The sequence below is a fragment of the Pterocles gutturalis genome, unplaced genomic scaffold (genome assembly GCF_000699245.1).
Source record: "Pterocles gutturalis isolate BGI_N339 unplaced genomic scaffold, ASM69924v1 scaffold25797, whole genome shotgun sequence".
NCBI classification, from domain to species: Eukaryota; Metazoa; Chordata; class Aves; order Pterocliformes; family Pteroclidae; genus Pterocles; species Pterocles gutturalis.
This window is the reverse complement of record NW_010110944.1, coordinates 37,129-51,117: the sequence shown is the minus strand read 5'-3', so window position 1 is coordinate 51,117 and position 13,989 is coordinate 37,129. Positions and strand designations below refer to the sequence as shown.

The 13,989-nt window shown below is 37.2% G+C and overlaps 1 protein-coding gene across 1 annotated transcript; it reads left to right on the top strand.

Moving 5' to 3' along the window:
* Positions 1-1,349: 1,349 nt before the first annotated feature.
* On the top strand, positions 1,350-11,703 carry IDH3A (isocitrate dehydrogenase 3 (NAD+) alpha; the record flags this gene model as incomplete). Its single annotated transcript, XM_010073599.1, has 10 exons — positions 1,350-1,412; positions 3,183-3,266; positions 4,629-4,743; positions 5,308-5,495; positions 5,754-5,887; positions 6,548-6,650; positions 6,729-6,793; positions 8,780-8,864; positions 9,351-9,503; positions 11,455-11,703. Coding segments are annotated over 10 exons (1,074 nt in total), but the record flags the coding sequence as incomplete, so codon positions are not given.
* Positions 11,704-13,989: the final 2,286 nt, after the last annotated feature.

Here is a 13,989-nt window from a genome sequence, read left to right as displayed (position 1 = left end):
CCTGGGCTGTCACGGAGGCGCTGCTGCTGCTTTTTGTCCTGATAAAGGAAATGTCATTTGCGGCTTTTAATAATAAGGCATCAGGGAAGCCCCGCTTCTCGTATCTGCTTTAGTAGGGCAGAACTGTCACGAGTTAATCGCGACATGTGACTCTAAGGTCAGGACAGATCGGTTTGGTTTTGCTCGGTTCTCTGCCAGTGTCGCAGACGTGGAGCTGAAGCACAAGGCACTAGGCCCCGTCATTCCTGCCCGTCCCCTTGCCAGGGCTGCTGCGTCCTGACTGTCTGGGAACGGTACGCCGAGGGCACGGTACATCTGTACATACCTACACGTATGGGTGTAGTCAAACACACCTTGGCGTTTAGTGCTCCCGCTACTGCCTCAAAGATACAGCTTGCTACGGTGACCATGGCTTGCCTGTGGCAGTGACCTTGTACATCTCACGTTGGGTTACAAGTCAAAATAAATTCTAGCTTAAAATTACTCCTGCCACAGCATTCATCACAACATCCATGGGAATTGCGTTGTTTCCATTGGTGGCAGCATAGTTGGTCCCTTTTGCCATGTTGAAGTTACTGATCCTGATACAATCGGGGATTTTATCCGTGGTGCTCAGCGAGGCAAGAGCTCAAGCTGAGCTATCATCCCAGTTTTGAAGCTTAATGCCAGTTTGGAATATTCATATGTTAGAAAGTGTAATTCTTTGACTGTGCTGTGGAGACTCGTTGCTATGGTGAATTTTGCCTTTAATGTGCATTTCAATTACGCTTTTTAAAAACTATCAGGCACGCAGAAGGCAACAGTACAAAACCTACGGATTGTGAAAGGTGGAAGAACAAAATTCACCGCAGTGGGAATGGAAGAAGCGACACTAACGCAAAGCAGAGTTGGAAACGTTACCTACACTGTGTAGTAAAAATACTGCCCACCCAACTGTTAGTGAAAGTGTTTGATTTTTCACGTAGCTTTCCACGAATGCTAATTCTTAGTATATCATCTATTCAGTTAGAGTTACCGCAACCTTATTTCCAATGTGTGGTATGTAAGGACTCGGGTTACTGTCTAGTAACTTCCCCTCAGCGCCAGGCAAGACAGGAGAGCGTGGTGCGCTGCAAAGCGTGGCTGTCCTGGGCTTACCTTGTGCTAAGAATACCCACAGGAGGTGTTGGTGCGCAGAATGTTAGCGAGCCACTTGGCAAAGCGTTCTGTAGTCTTGTTTCATTTGAGAGTTTGAGATAGGAAGTTTAAAGCAATATGATTTTTAAATGCAGATTTGCTGCAATATTGTTAACTTTTAAAAATCCCATTTGTGTAGTAAAATAACATCTTTTTGGTTTATATTCTGGCAGGTTTCTCGATTGCTAGGTGCTTTCAAAAACCAAAAACAGGTGACCAGAAGTTTTGGTAGTGCTGTGAGTATAACAGTACATTTTTGTTGCTTTTAAGAAGTTTCTCAAGAAAGGGGTTCAGAAATTTTTAAGATTGCTGCTGTTATTTTTACTTTCTGAAAAAATAAGGCCTAAATAAGCAAACATGTACACTCTTAATGTCATGTTGCATTTATATTGGTTAATTACTGTCTTTGGCAATTGCATATTAAAGTGTGAGTGATAACACAAAAGGCTCTAACAAAGGATAGAAGTGGCATGAAAACTTTTCACAAAATACGGACATAAGCCAGTCTTCTGAAACTCATTGGAAGTGGACAAATATTGGGCAAAGTAGAAAGATTGTTGAGAAGCTTCTCATTATTATTTTGCAGACTTTCCTCTAAGCACTAGATTTATTTTTACTGCTGCTTTTAGAAAGCCTTGCACTTGAAGCTCTGCATTTTCAAGGCTGTTGTTAAAGTGTTTTAGACTCTGGTTGTGTATTTCCTTGTAGATGTTTTACCTTCTTTATGTGTATGTGTTTGAAGTGCCCACGGGCCCTTTTTTTCAGCAAAGGCAGCCTTGAAAACTGCTCAGGCAGAAGCGGGGCTCACCATCATTCCATGCACCCTTAAGCAGGACTTAATTTTAAAGAGGAACTGTGGCTTTTAATTATATGTTTGTAGAACAGCTACTTGCTCATACCTTATACAGTATAAAAAGATTGAGAAGGTGAGGCACCTCTCGTTCTGTTTACACCACATCACTGTTTCAGAGGAAAGGTACTCTGGCTCGGGTGGAGTCCTGCTGTGTGCTGTGAAGCAACAGTGCAAGACAGCACAAAATTAATCTGGAGGCATTCCATCAGTTATGGGCTTGCTCAACAGCAGTGTCCTTTATGTGCAGCTTTGCTGCTTTTGTTGTGCATACTGAATTTCTTTGGCTCCAATTAATTAAAAAATCAGTCCATATATATTGAAATCCTGAATATTATGTGTGGAGAAGGATGGAAACATACCTTATGAGTTGATTCTAATTGGGGTTTTGCAAATAATGTTCTATCTGAGCTGGCTCTTTTGTAGGTAATAAGGAGCCCTTACAAAACTGTTGGAAATCTTTAAATAAAACAAAAATCGTATTATTAGAATAGTGATCATAATTTATTTTTTTAAATCCAAGTGGAGTACCTTCCCCTGTTATTCAGTGAGCCTGGGCTGTGCCATTTATTTCATCTGTTTGAAGATGATAAAATAAACAAGACTGAGACCATTATGGGAGGAAAATAACTTGATATTGTTAAAAATGGGTCTGAGATTTTTAGGAAGTCCCTTGAGAAGTTTAGATATGCATGAGATATTTTCTTTTGAAGGTGAATGTAGGTTTTCATAAATTTAATCTTTTCTAGCACGTGTCAGTATTACGCAGCATGTTGATAATATTGGAGACGTGGGTAACAGAGCTCTAACTAGGTAACGTTATCTCCTCGGCAAATTTCAAGAAGAAAGCATGCTGAAATCATTCATTTGAAGGAGTACTGAGCAGGAACCTGCCTTTCAGGTTGAACCTCTCTGTTTTGAAATAGGAATAGGTAGTAGGCAGATTTTTAAATTATTCTCTCAAATCATTTGTACGCTTCCTTTGAAAGCAAGCTAGTCCTTCTGTCCCATACTGCTGTTCTTCATATTGAGTATCTGGTAACTGAAACCTTCCTTTCTTTTGTAGTAGTTACTTGGCTCCTACAACACATGTGAATGTTTTCTATGTAGAAAAGAAACCATTCATGTGTTGTACTACTGATATTTCTTTACCTAGGTACAAACAGTAACTTTAATCCCAGGAGATGGCATAGGACCTGAGATTTCTGCTGCTGTCATGAAGATCTTTGATGCTGCCAAAGTAAGTCATATTTGTCTTGCTGTAAGTGTTGTAAGTTTAACTACAACAACAAGTATTAACTAAGTGTATTAAAAATGTTTTCTCTTTAACTTCCAAAAGATCAAGTTTAAGCTATTAAAACTTCTTGACAATAGAAAGAGTCTGAAGCTTCAGCAAATAAGACAGGATTGCGATATCAAGGCAAGGCTTGAAACTGTCAGCTGGCAGAGGAGTAGAGAGTTGAGAGCAAATGCTGGGTTTAATTTTTGGAAATACGAACTCCATATATCCTCTGAAATCATGCTGTTGATGTAGCAATCCCGTGCAACTGATGGAGGATGTTCTTTCATTCATTGAGACATACAGTGCAGATGAAAGTGTGTGAAAGGACGACTGGCTTATTCTTAGAAAGCAAACTGCAATTGCTGTGCTGCGCCGCCAAACACATTAACTGACATGATATGAAAACTAAGTCTGTCCAAGAACTGTTTTACTACCTGAGGAACTTTGCCAGAATTTGTCTGGTTTCCTTGAAGGGAAATACAGCTCTTCAGGAAAGATGCCTGTTAAATTGTTCCACACCAGGAACAGCACCAAGGCATATTCCCTTTCTATTATAACTATCCATCTGAGATTTGGAAAAAGTGATTCTCTTTAATTATATATGAAAACCTTGTAATAGTTTTGGCTGTTTCTGGGGAGTCAAGCAGGAGGTGCAGAGGAGTAAAATTTAAGTTCATGTGTGAGTGTATGTTTGCAATTCTTAATCAGATTTGTTTGTTTTAAAGGAGATTGTCTAGTATGTTATGCTTAGATTGGTTCTGTTTGCTTATGAAAGCCCTTGTGTCTTTTCCTCTGTGGTCCTTCCAGATGAAATGAACAGCCGGCAGCCTGTCCCCATTTAAAAGATTCCTGTGGTGAATGCAAATTCAGAAAGCATTGTGGAACATTTGCAGATTTTCAGCTAGATAACAGATACATATCTATGTTATGTACTGTCTTCCAGGCAGTATGAATGATGAGTTCTCAAGGAATTCAGTTGTCACATGTCTTGTCTCTTGTATACAAGGAACTCAACAGCTCTCAGAGCTTGAAAGAAGTAGGATGTATATTGCAATTCTAATGAATTCTGTGTGTATGACACCTAGGGAAGCATCTTGTGGTATTCAAGTTTATGATTATGTGCTGCTCATACTGTTTATTTTTCACTTCATTACATTTTTTAAAAACTGTTTATTTTTGAGTTCAAACATCTCACTCACCAGACAAAAATTGCTTGGGAAGGCCTGGACAAAAGTCCTTGTGCACCTTTTTGTGAAAGGGAAGTTAAAACTTGAAGCAAAAGTAATGATATTTAAGTTAACATGGAGTAAATGTGTTTAGGCTCCGATTCAGTGGGAAGAGAGGAATGTTACAGCTATCCAAGGACCAGGAGGGAAGTGGATGATCCCTCCAGATGCCAAAGAATCCATGGATAAAAACAAAATGGGATTAAAAGGTACTTTAGGGGTTAATACAAAGATATCAAATACTGTTGTTTTTATTGTGAGTCTGATTTAAAGCTAAAGTCCTTCATCTGTAACACAATAAAAAAGAGTAATTATAGAGGACAGTCTGTCAGATAGTCTTGTGTAATCTTAAACCAGTCCTTCATTTCAAAGCCATAACTTTCACAGATTTCTAGGAAATATGTTGAAGGCAGGTATTATTGCATCCAACCTTCAAAATCTGCAGAATGCATTTCTAATGCAGTTGATACACAATAGTATGTGATAACCCTGTTCCTAATGAATAGTATCTTTTTACATTGTTTTCAGTGAAAACCTTTTAGAAAAACTCCTATTCCATGTAGGGGTTGTGATTTGGCCTTTAAACAGCTGATGAATGTCGCTGTGCAGTGCTCTCAGTAGCACAGAGAACTCCCATGGCATTTCAGCATAAGGGTTAAACAGGAATTTGGAGATCCTCTGTAACACTACCACTTTTCATAGAGTTTCGACTCTAAAATTCACAGAAAGGTTTATCTTCTCATTCATTCTTGTATTTTTTTTTTTCTTTTCAGGGCCTTTAAAGACCCCAATCGCTGCAGGGCACCCATCAATGAATCTGCTTCTGCGCAAAACCTTTGACCTTTATGCCAATGTACGTCCCTGTGTCTCAATTGAAGGGTACAAAACCCCATATACAGATGTGAACATTGTCACCATTCGAGAGAACACAGAAGGCGAATACAGTGGAATTGAGCATGTGGTACGTTGATGGAAGTGGTGTGTTTCCAGCGGGTTTTCTGTGTTTCGTGAACGATAACTTTGCCCATCTCAGTGGCCCAGTACTGTGAAGTTGGGTGGTGTTTTTCAGGTTTGCTATCCATAAAAAAGTTATTTTATTGTGAAATGCCTTGTTGAGACAGCCTCACTCAGAATTCTGCTACTTTGTTCCAAACATTCAAACTAGCCACCTGAAAAATGAGCTTACGCTTTTACTATATTTACACCTACTGTCTTCCAGATTGTTGAAGGTGTTGTGCAAAGTATCAAGCTGATCACAGAAGAAGCCAGCAAGCGTATTGCAGAATTTGCTTTTGAGTATGCCAGAAATAATCAGAGAAGCCATGTCACTGCTGTGCACAAGGCAAATATCATGTATGTTGAGACTTCTTTTTGAGAAGAACAACAAATAGTAATATGCATTTAAGTTACATCTTCCTCAAGCGTATAACTTCCGTTCACGCTAGTGGGAGTAAGTAAAGCGGGCAATAAGTAAAGTAAATGTGTCCTAAGTAAAACGGGCAATACTGACCCAGTATCAACAGGGCTGTAATAACTACGTACTCATGCTTTTACTAGTAAGTTTGTAGTAATCCTGTGACTTTCCTTGCAAAGCTCTGATTTTAAAAACAGTCTTAAACTACGGAAATTAATTTAAAAACTGAGGATGAAAATGGCTAGTGTCTTTTACAGTTTCTAAGCCCCTTTGTACTGAACTGAGGTATAACGCGTGTGATATTATGTGACACCACCTTTACAAACTCAGTAGGCCCTTAGTAAATTAATATGAGTCATTCTGTGAATGAATGTATGCCTGTTAAACTACTGATACAAAAATATTTTAGGAGGAAATCTAAAAGGCGTAACTTCTCTGACTGTAATATATTTAAAGTATTATATTTAATATAAGGGCTAGTCACAAGTTTCTGTACTCTAATTTAATTTTCATTTAATCGTCTGTTGCATGCAGTTTTCTTTATCTTCAGATGGGTTACTTACAATAACTCCAATATTCTCTTGCTTATTTAATTGCAGGAGAATGTCTGATGGGCTTTTCTTGAGAAAATGCAGGGAGGCAGCAGAAAACTGTAAAGATATTAAATTTAATGAAATGTATCTGGATACTGTGTGTCTGAATGTGAGTATTTGTGTGTTTTAATTGTGGTTGTTTTTTAGTTTAAATTCTCAACCCTAATGAAAATGTACTTTTTTCTAGATGGTTCAGGATCCATCACAATTTGATGTGCTTGTTATGCCAAACTTGTATGGTGACATCCTCAGGTACGGAGATATTAATTTAAGCTAACCCAATGTGTAAAATACTGTTACTTTCCTGACAGTTATTCAAGTTATATGTGAGTCAGATGGGTGATCATTTTATGCATACAGAATTTAAAACTTTTAAAATCAGACTCTTAATGGGATGAAAGGTTGACATTATTACACTTCATTTATCAGTATATTGTTGGGAAGGGACTGTATGATGAGAACGTGCTTTTTATTTAAAAAAAAAAAGTTTCTGCTTACGGAAACCAATATTTTTCAGATGAGGCAGAGGAGAAATTTCTCCAACTGCGCGAAGAATTTCATGGTTTAAATTGTAATAGAGAATGTTTTGTAGATGTTGGGGAAAAACTTTCTAATCTTAAGCACTAAAATAGATAGGGTAAGATAACTCTGGAACCATGTTTAGAGCAAGCTAGCCACACAGTTAAATGATTCTGCATAGTCACTGAAGAATGAAATGTGTGGCCTCTTAATATCCTACCAGCTCTTGCTTTATGTATTGTATTTTTTCCTTCTTTTCAAATTAAATCTCATATTTAAATAACATTAATACTAGAGGTACTCGATGTGTTGAAGGCAAAATCCATCAACACACATTTTCCATTCTGTAAAATGTTTAGGTAGAGTGTAAGTTCAGTTAAATACCGTGTGTAAAATTAAGGATCTTAACCTGAACTTTTAAGTGTATAACATAACATTGCTTCTCCTTGCATCTTTAAGGAGGGATTGAGAAAACAGCCCGAATCAAAATTAGTTTAACATCTTAGAATCCATCTCCTGTTTTTGTACAGATAATAAACATAAAGGTAACTTACATGTAAGAAACGCTTGTTGAGCTTCTCTTAAAATTGCACTCTCTGATAAGGCTGTCTGTCACCTCTAAAAAATCAGACTCCAGCTAATGCTGCTTCTTTAAGTATTGTTAAAGGAGTCCATAGAGGAGTCACAGCAGCTGTTATGCTGTTAACTAGAGGAGATCAAATCAGATGAGTGCCATCATCAGTACTATTTCAGCTCACTTTACCTAGTTCAGTATCACCAATTTTAAAGTTCTCATAGAAATTCCATAAAGAATTTCATAGTTCTAAAAATTTTCAATAAATTTGAGTCTGTTCTTGAAGAAGAACACTTCTGTCACTGGGGAAAGTCTCACCCACAGTGCTTTTTTAAAGCATGAACATAATGCCAAACAGGTCTCTTGGCCTGAATGAATAGGTACAGAAGGAAAACTCTTACCTTGAAGCATCAAATACCTAAAATGACAAATGTAGACTCTATCAATTTTTTTCCCCCTAGCCTCTATACAACTAAGGCTAATTGGTTTCTTTTAGTTTAAACTTAAAATACTCTTCTGTGGGATCATCCAAACTTTTCTGTTTGTTAGTCCTTGATTAGCTACATCTGCTGATCTGCTTATGTCAGACTTGTGACTGATGGGCTGGTCAGTAAAGAGATGGGGAGGGCTAGGCTGGTGTCATCTGGAACATACTCCTTAAGCTACATGCAGTAAACTTTAAAACTACTAGAAATTCATCTATCTGAGCAAAACTATTCCCCATTTTTTAGAAGGACTTTATCTATGAAAAGTAGTAGTTCTGTTGCCTCTTCAGAGGAAATAACACTTCTGGATAATTACAAGGAACCGTACATTACAATTTTTGCTAGTTTTTGAGACTTCTACAGGTATTCTGTGCTTTGAGTAGCTTTTTTTGTGCTTATATCCTAATCAGTTTTATTTTAATATTTGGAATTTCCTTTTAATGTTCCTTTACTAAATTGCCTCCTGCTAGTAGTTCTACAAATTTTCAAATGTTCCAATGGAGTACAAGTGGCTAACAGCATCTAGTCTTTCCCAGTATTATTCTCAGACTGTGTGGGTGTATCAAATAAGTTACTGTTGCAATAAAATGAGGAAAAAAATTTAATATCTCGCAGAGGTGGAAAAACTTTTGGGGTTTTCTGTTTGTGGTTTTTTTCCAGTGACTTGTGTGCTGGACTGATTGGGGGTCTTGGAGTAACACCAAGTGGAAATATTGGTGCAAACGGAGTTGCAATTTTCGAATCGGTAAGTCTTGTCATGGAAGGTAGAGTAGTAATAACTACCTTGTCTCAAGTTGAGACAATCTGAAACTTTTCCATGACGTACAATGTAGCTGTCATTTAACTAAGTTCTCCATAAAACTATTTTTTTTACTGTGAAGATGCTGAAACTTTCCCCAGGGAGAGTAGTTAAAGTATGTATTACACGGTGTTTTGCATTCATTTTACTGACACTTTGTTTTCCCCCTTTTTCATAAGATAAATACCCTCTGTGAAATACAACTCGAGGGGCTCAATTAGGAGATATTAGGTGACCCAGTTCCCCTTTCAGATGCCTTTGAACTGACTTGTTCTGGTCTTTTCTATCTTCTTTCCACTAACCATCACAGTGAATTAAGTCCTATTTTAACATGACTGTGCATGAGGACTATCTTTCAGGCTGCTTGCATACTCTAGGACATTTTAAACAGCATATTGACATCATAACAGATAGGTTCACTTTTATTTCCAGGTTCATGGAACAGCACCAGACATTGCAGGAAAAGACTTGGCAAATCCAACCGCCCTTCTCCTAAGTGCTGTAATGATGCTGCGTCACATGGGACTGCACAAACATGCCACAAAAATTGAGACAGCTTGCTTTGCTACAATTAAAGATGGAAAGGTAACATGGGAGTGTGCAAATAAATACAGTGAATTAAAATCCTACTCTATCACAGCAAAAATTAACTAAGAACATGAACACCAGAGCAGTGGATAACCTGCTGTGCTGGCCTGACACAAGAGCAGTGCCCACTGTTCCTTCTCTGATAGTAATTGTATTGTCATTGGTGGTATTTAAATCCGCCCAGCTCAGCAATGACAGGCTGTTGCCCTCCTTGTGTCTCTGTAATGTTCATCTTACATTTCCACAGCTTTGTTAACTAAAAGCTAGAACTGGATGCCTGGTTTTCGTGAAGGTAATGAGAGGTTTAAGTAACTAGTGGTATTGCACTTGTGAAGTTTATAATGCATACGAAGCGTAGATATTAAATCTGGATCCTGAAATGAAGGACACTCATTTGCCTTTCACAGGCTTGATCATCCACTTCATTTATAGCATTTCAGTCCTGACTGTAGTACTTCTGGGCCCTCTTTTTTCAGGTCAATTATTTTCTTTTTTCCTCCTACCTGCTTTCACTCATTTTTGGACTACTTTTGAACAGTTTATATTCAGTATTTACATTTTACCTTAAGATTGTATGTGATTTCCCTTTGGCAATAAGTGTTTCCAGATTTGAGACTCAAATAGGATATTCTCAGAGGGGGGCTTATACTTTGAAACCTGACATGAATTTGTGCTCTTAACATTAGTGGTTCACTCATCTACTTTGACATCCACGTTTTCAAAACATAACTGGAAAGATCCTGAGGATTGCATTTAAAGAGGATTAGCAATTAGCCATGCTGGTTCAATTACCTTGGGCAGGAGCATAAGAAGCTGCTTCTGCTTTGTAATAAAAAGTAAAAAGCAAGCTTAAACAAAAAGCTGTCATCATTTCATAAGTGGTCTGTTTGCAGCTATCTTACTGTGTGTAGGAGCCAGTTAAAAAAAAATTAAAATCTAAACTTACAAGTGAATAAAGAGATGCTCCTGTCAAGTTCCCATTTACTGCCCTGGAAATGAAATCCTCCATCTGCAGGTCAGTAATTCTATGGAAGATAACATAGTGCAAGTTTTGTAATATGGCTACTTGGTTGCTAGTTACTTACAATGTTATGAGTGTATGCTCAACAATGGAGACAATCTTTTTACATTGAGAAAAGCATAATGCAGTTAAAATGACAAGATCCTAGAATAGGAACCTTTATTGCCTCTCATGCTTGCTATTTCTCCCGCTCCCCCACCCATTTAATTAAGAGGTGTGTGTGAGTCATGTAAGGGGAAAACTAATGATTTTAAATTATCTCCTAGACTGTTTTAATCTAGCTAGGTTGGACAAGCAATGGTGTCCACTTGTTTTTTTTTTTTTCTTTTACCATCTTCATGCTGCCAGTCAGGAGTTGTACTCAATGAAAAAGTTTCTTTTAACTCTGCATCTTTCTATCTCTTAACTAAACTAAGCAAACTTACAGAACTGTTAACATGCAGTATTAAGAGCTCTGTGTGCTTTTTCTGTGTGGGTTTCCTTTAAAAAAACAAAACCAAAAATCCTTACTGAATTACTCTCAATTAGTTGGCTTTGCACTGAGCCTTCCTATACAAATTTTACTTCCAAAGGAAAAACTTCCTATTGAAAACTTTAATACTTAACAATTAATTACACTGTTATGTGTCCAAGAGACTTGGGAGAGCTTTGGCCAAGTGCACTTTCTTCCTGTAGTTAAGATAAAATCACGCTGAAATCTGATCACATAACACTTGATGTTCATACTCAAGCTTTCTCTACCTGCTTCAGTCTGCATCGTCCTTATTGATGAAGGCTAGATGGGATGTGGAAAAACTTGATGTATTCTTTCTCACCCCCCTCTAGTATTCATACACAATGTATAAGGAGAACATGCAGAACTATTCAGAGACAAGACTAGCCCCATCAAATGTTTTAGTAATATTATTTTTGTTTTCTTTCTTTCAGGTATTGACAAAAGACTTGGGAGGTAGCGCCAAGTGTTCAGAATTCACAGAGGAGATCTGCCGCAGAGTACAGGACACAGACTAACCTTTTCTCATGCTACTTGCAATAACTCCAGAAGGACACATCACAACAAGTACATCATATGTAACCTGATATCCATATGCATATAGTTTGCTCGTCTCTTAAGAGAGCAAGCTTCTTAGTTAGGGCCTCTCCGTTAATAAATTTAGTCCAAATGGCTACAAATGATGCTTGTGCCTGCTTTCAGTGGACTTTTCTAAGTGCTTTGTCTTATTTATTTTTTATCTGGTGAACATTTTTATGTAAGTGAATTCTTTTATTGCCACTGTAACTGTCTACTGTTTCCCATTTCAACTAGAGGTTTTTACTTTCCACAAAGAAAAATTATGCAAATAAATCAGTAACAGAATTAGTGAAATGTAAAAGCACCTTAATGGTTAAAACCTATTTTATTGATCTTACTGAAATTTAAGGGATAGGTTTTCAGCCAAACAGTAGCACAAGCTTCATAAACAGAAACGGGTATAAAATAAAATAGCAATTTCATGTTAAATGCAATGAAAAATACATTTTAGATACTCTGGTGATTCACAAAATACAGCCTTGCCCTCCGAGGGCATGAATAAAGAAATACAAAATTCTAGAGATTTAATCTATTTCTGTATTTTTAAAAGCTCACGACCATTAACCAGCAAGGGGTGAGAATTAATGTTGAAGTAAAATTATTTTTCAAATCTATATACCAGAATAATTCTTAGAAAGTTTTCCTCTCTGAAACACTTTACAACGCAGTTCTAATGAGAGTAACACAATTACTTCTGACATATATTGTGAGGGGAAAGTATTAACTTTTCAAATTTATATGAAGTATTTCATGACTTCTGCTAGAATGCTTTTTGTGTTGTACTTCTATGTATCATCCTTGCAGTGTGTCTTACTGTACTGACTAGTAATTTTATTCTAAAACTCTGAATGTAAGGGACTAGTCCTAAATGGATTAAGACAGATCGAAGGCTTGGCTCTGGTGCCTATGTTCCAGAAATACATTTCATCCCTATTCAAGGGGATTTGAGACTATTTTTTTCCTGCTTCCTAAGCTTAATAGGCCCAAAAGCAACTCTTTTCCTCTCCCTTCTTCATCAATTCAGATTATCATAGGAGTCATTCTGATCTGTGTATCTTAGGGTATGCTTCCTTTAGTATACCCTACAAGAGAATGTGTATTTTAGAACTTACTTATGACTATAGCACAGCATTATCCCTACTGCCAGAATCAGGCTTCTTAAAGCTTAATTCTATTAATAGATATTACTCCACATAGTTATCTTCTGTTAAGACTGCTGAGGCTGGTTGTTTCAGAAGTAAAATCAATTTTGAGTAACTTCTGACAATGTCACTCTATAAAGTAAGCATCCCAGCTTTTTTTTACAGTCTAACAACATGTTGGAGGAAGGACAATGAGCTTTATTCCTCATGCACTGTGCTTTTGGTGAACAGGGCAACATTTCTTTCGGTGTTTTACAAGCTGCTGCTTCCTTGTTTCCTTTAGATTAACATTGTTAAAGAACTTCTGAATTACCATTACACACAAAATGGGGGAAAATAAACTTTTTGAACTCCTGTTGCTTGTTTTGTTTTCATGATCCTAGGCTGCTATCTTGTCTTATGTGTTGAGCTGATTGTTGGTACTTGCAACAAATCCCAAGTCAACAAGATGTGTAAGACTGGTAAGGGAACTTTTATGGAAACAATACCCTATTCTGCATGATTTTTTCTGATCGAGAACAGCAGCTGTAGCCTGCCTGCTTGTGTTAGCCACTGTAACACTCTGCCAAAGATCACTTACTAACAACAAACCCTTTAGACAACTTTCTGTCAAGTATGTCCATCACATATGATTTTTTTTTTAATAAGGGGAAGAAGAAATGCATGTGTCAGTACAATGTGAATACTGAAACATGCAGATAGACACTGACAAACATTGCTTCTAAACTCTTGCTTAAAAAGAACTGCAAACAATTCTAAAGAAGTTTCTGTTCTAAATAGCACTTCAATGTGAGAGCTCCTGTGTTCCTTTGTTTCTTTCCTGATGTCTTTCAGCCTTACAGATTATTTGTTTTTAAGAGAAACAGTAATGCTTATTTCAACATGGAGTTAAGAAAGGATGAGTTGCCATTTTCACAGAAGTCTGAATTCTAGCCAGTGTAAAAATGGAAGAGTGGCTGAAATGTTGCGTTAGTGAAAAAAAATTTCTCTGGGGGGAAAAAAACCAGCCCTTTTTAAAATAAATTTTTTCAAAAGAATTATCACTGGAGTGGTATAACAGTTTCACTAAGCAGTACTGCTAACTACTGATCTACCAAATTGTATCATGCGCTACAGGCAACATCCTGTAGAACCAAAAAAAAAAAAAAAAAAGATCACTCTAAAAAATGTTGTGTTTCAGTATAGAGCAATTAATTAGTTATACCTGCTTTATACAACACAAGAGCATGTTTTTAATCTTGATAATTT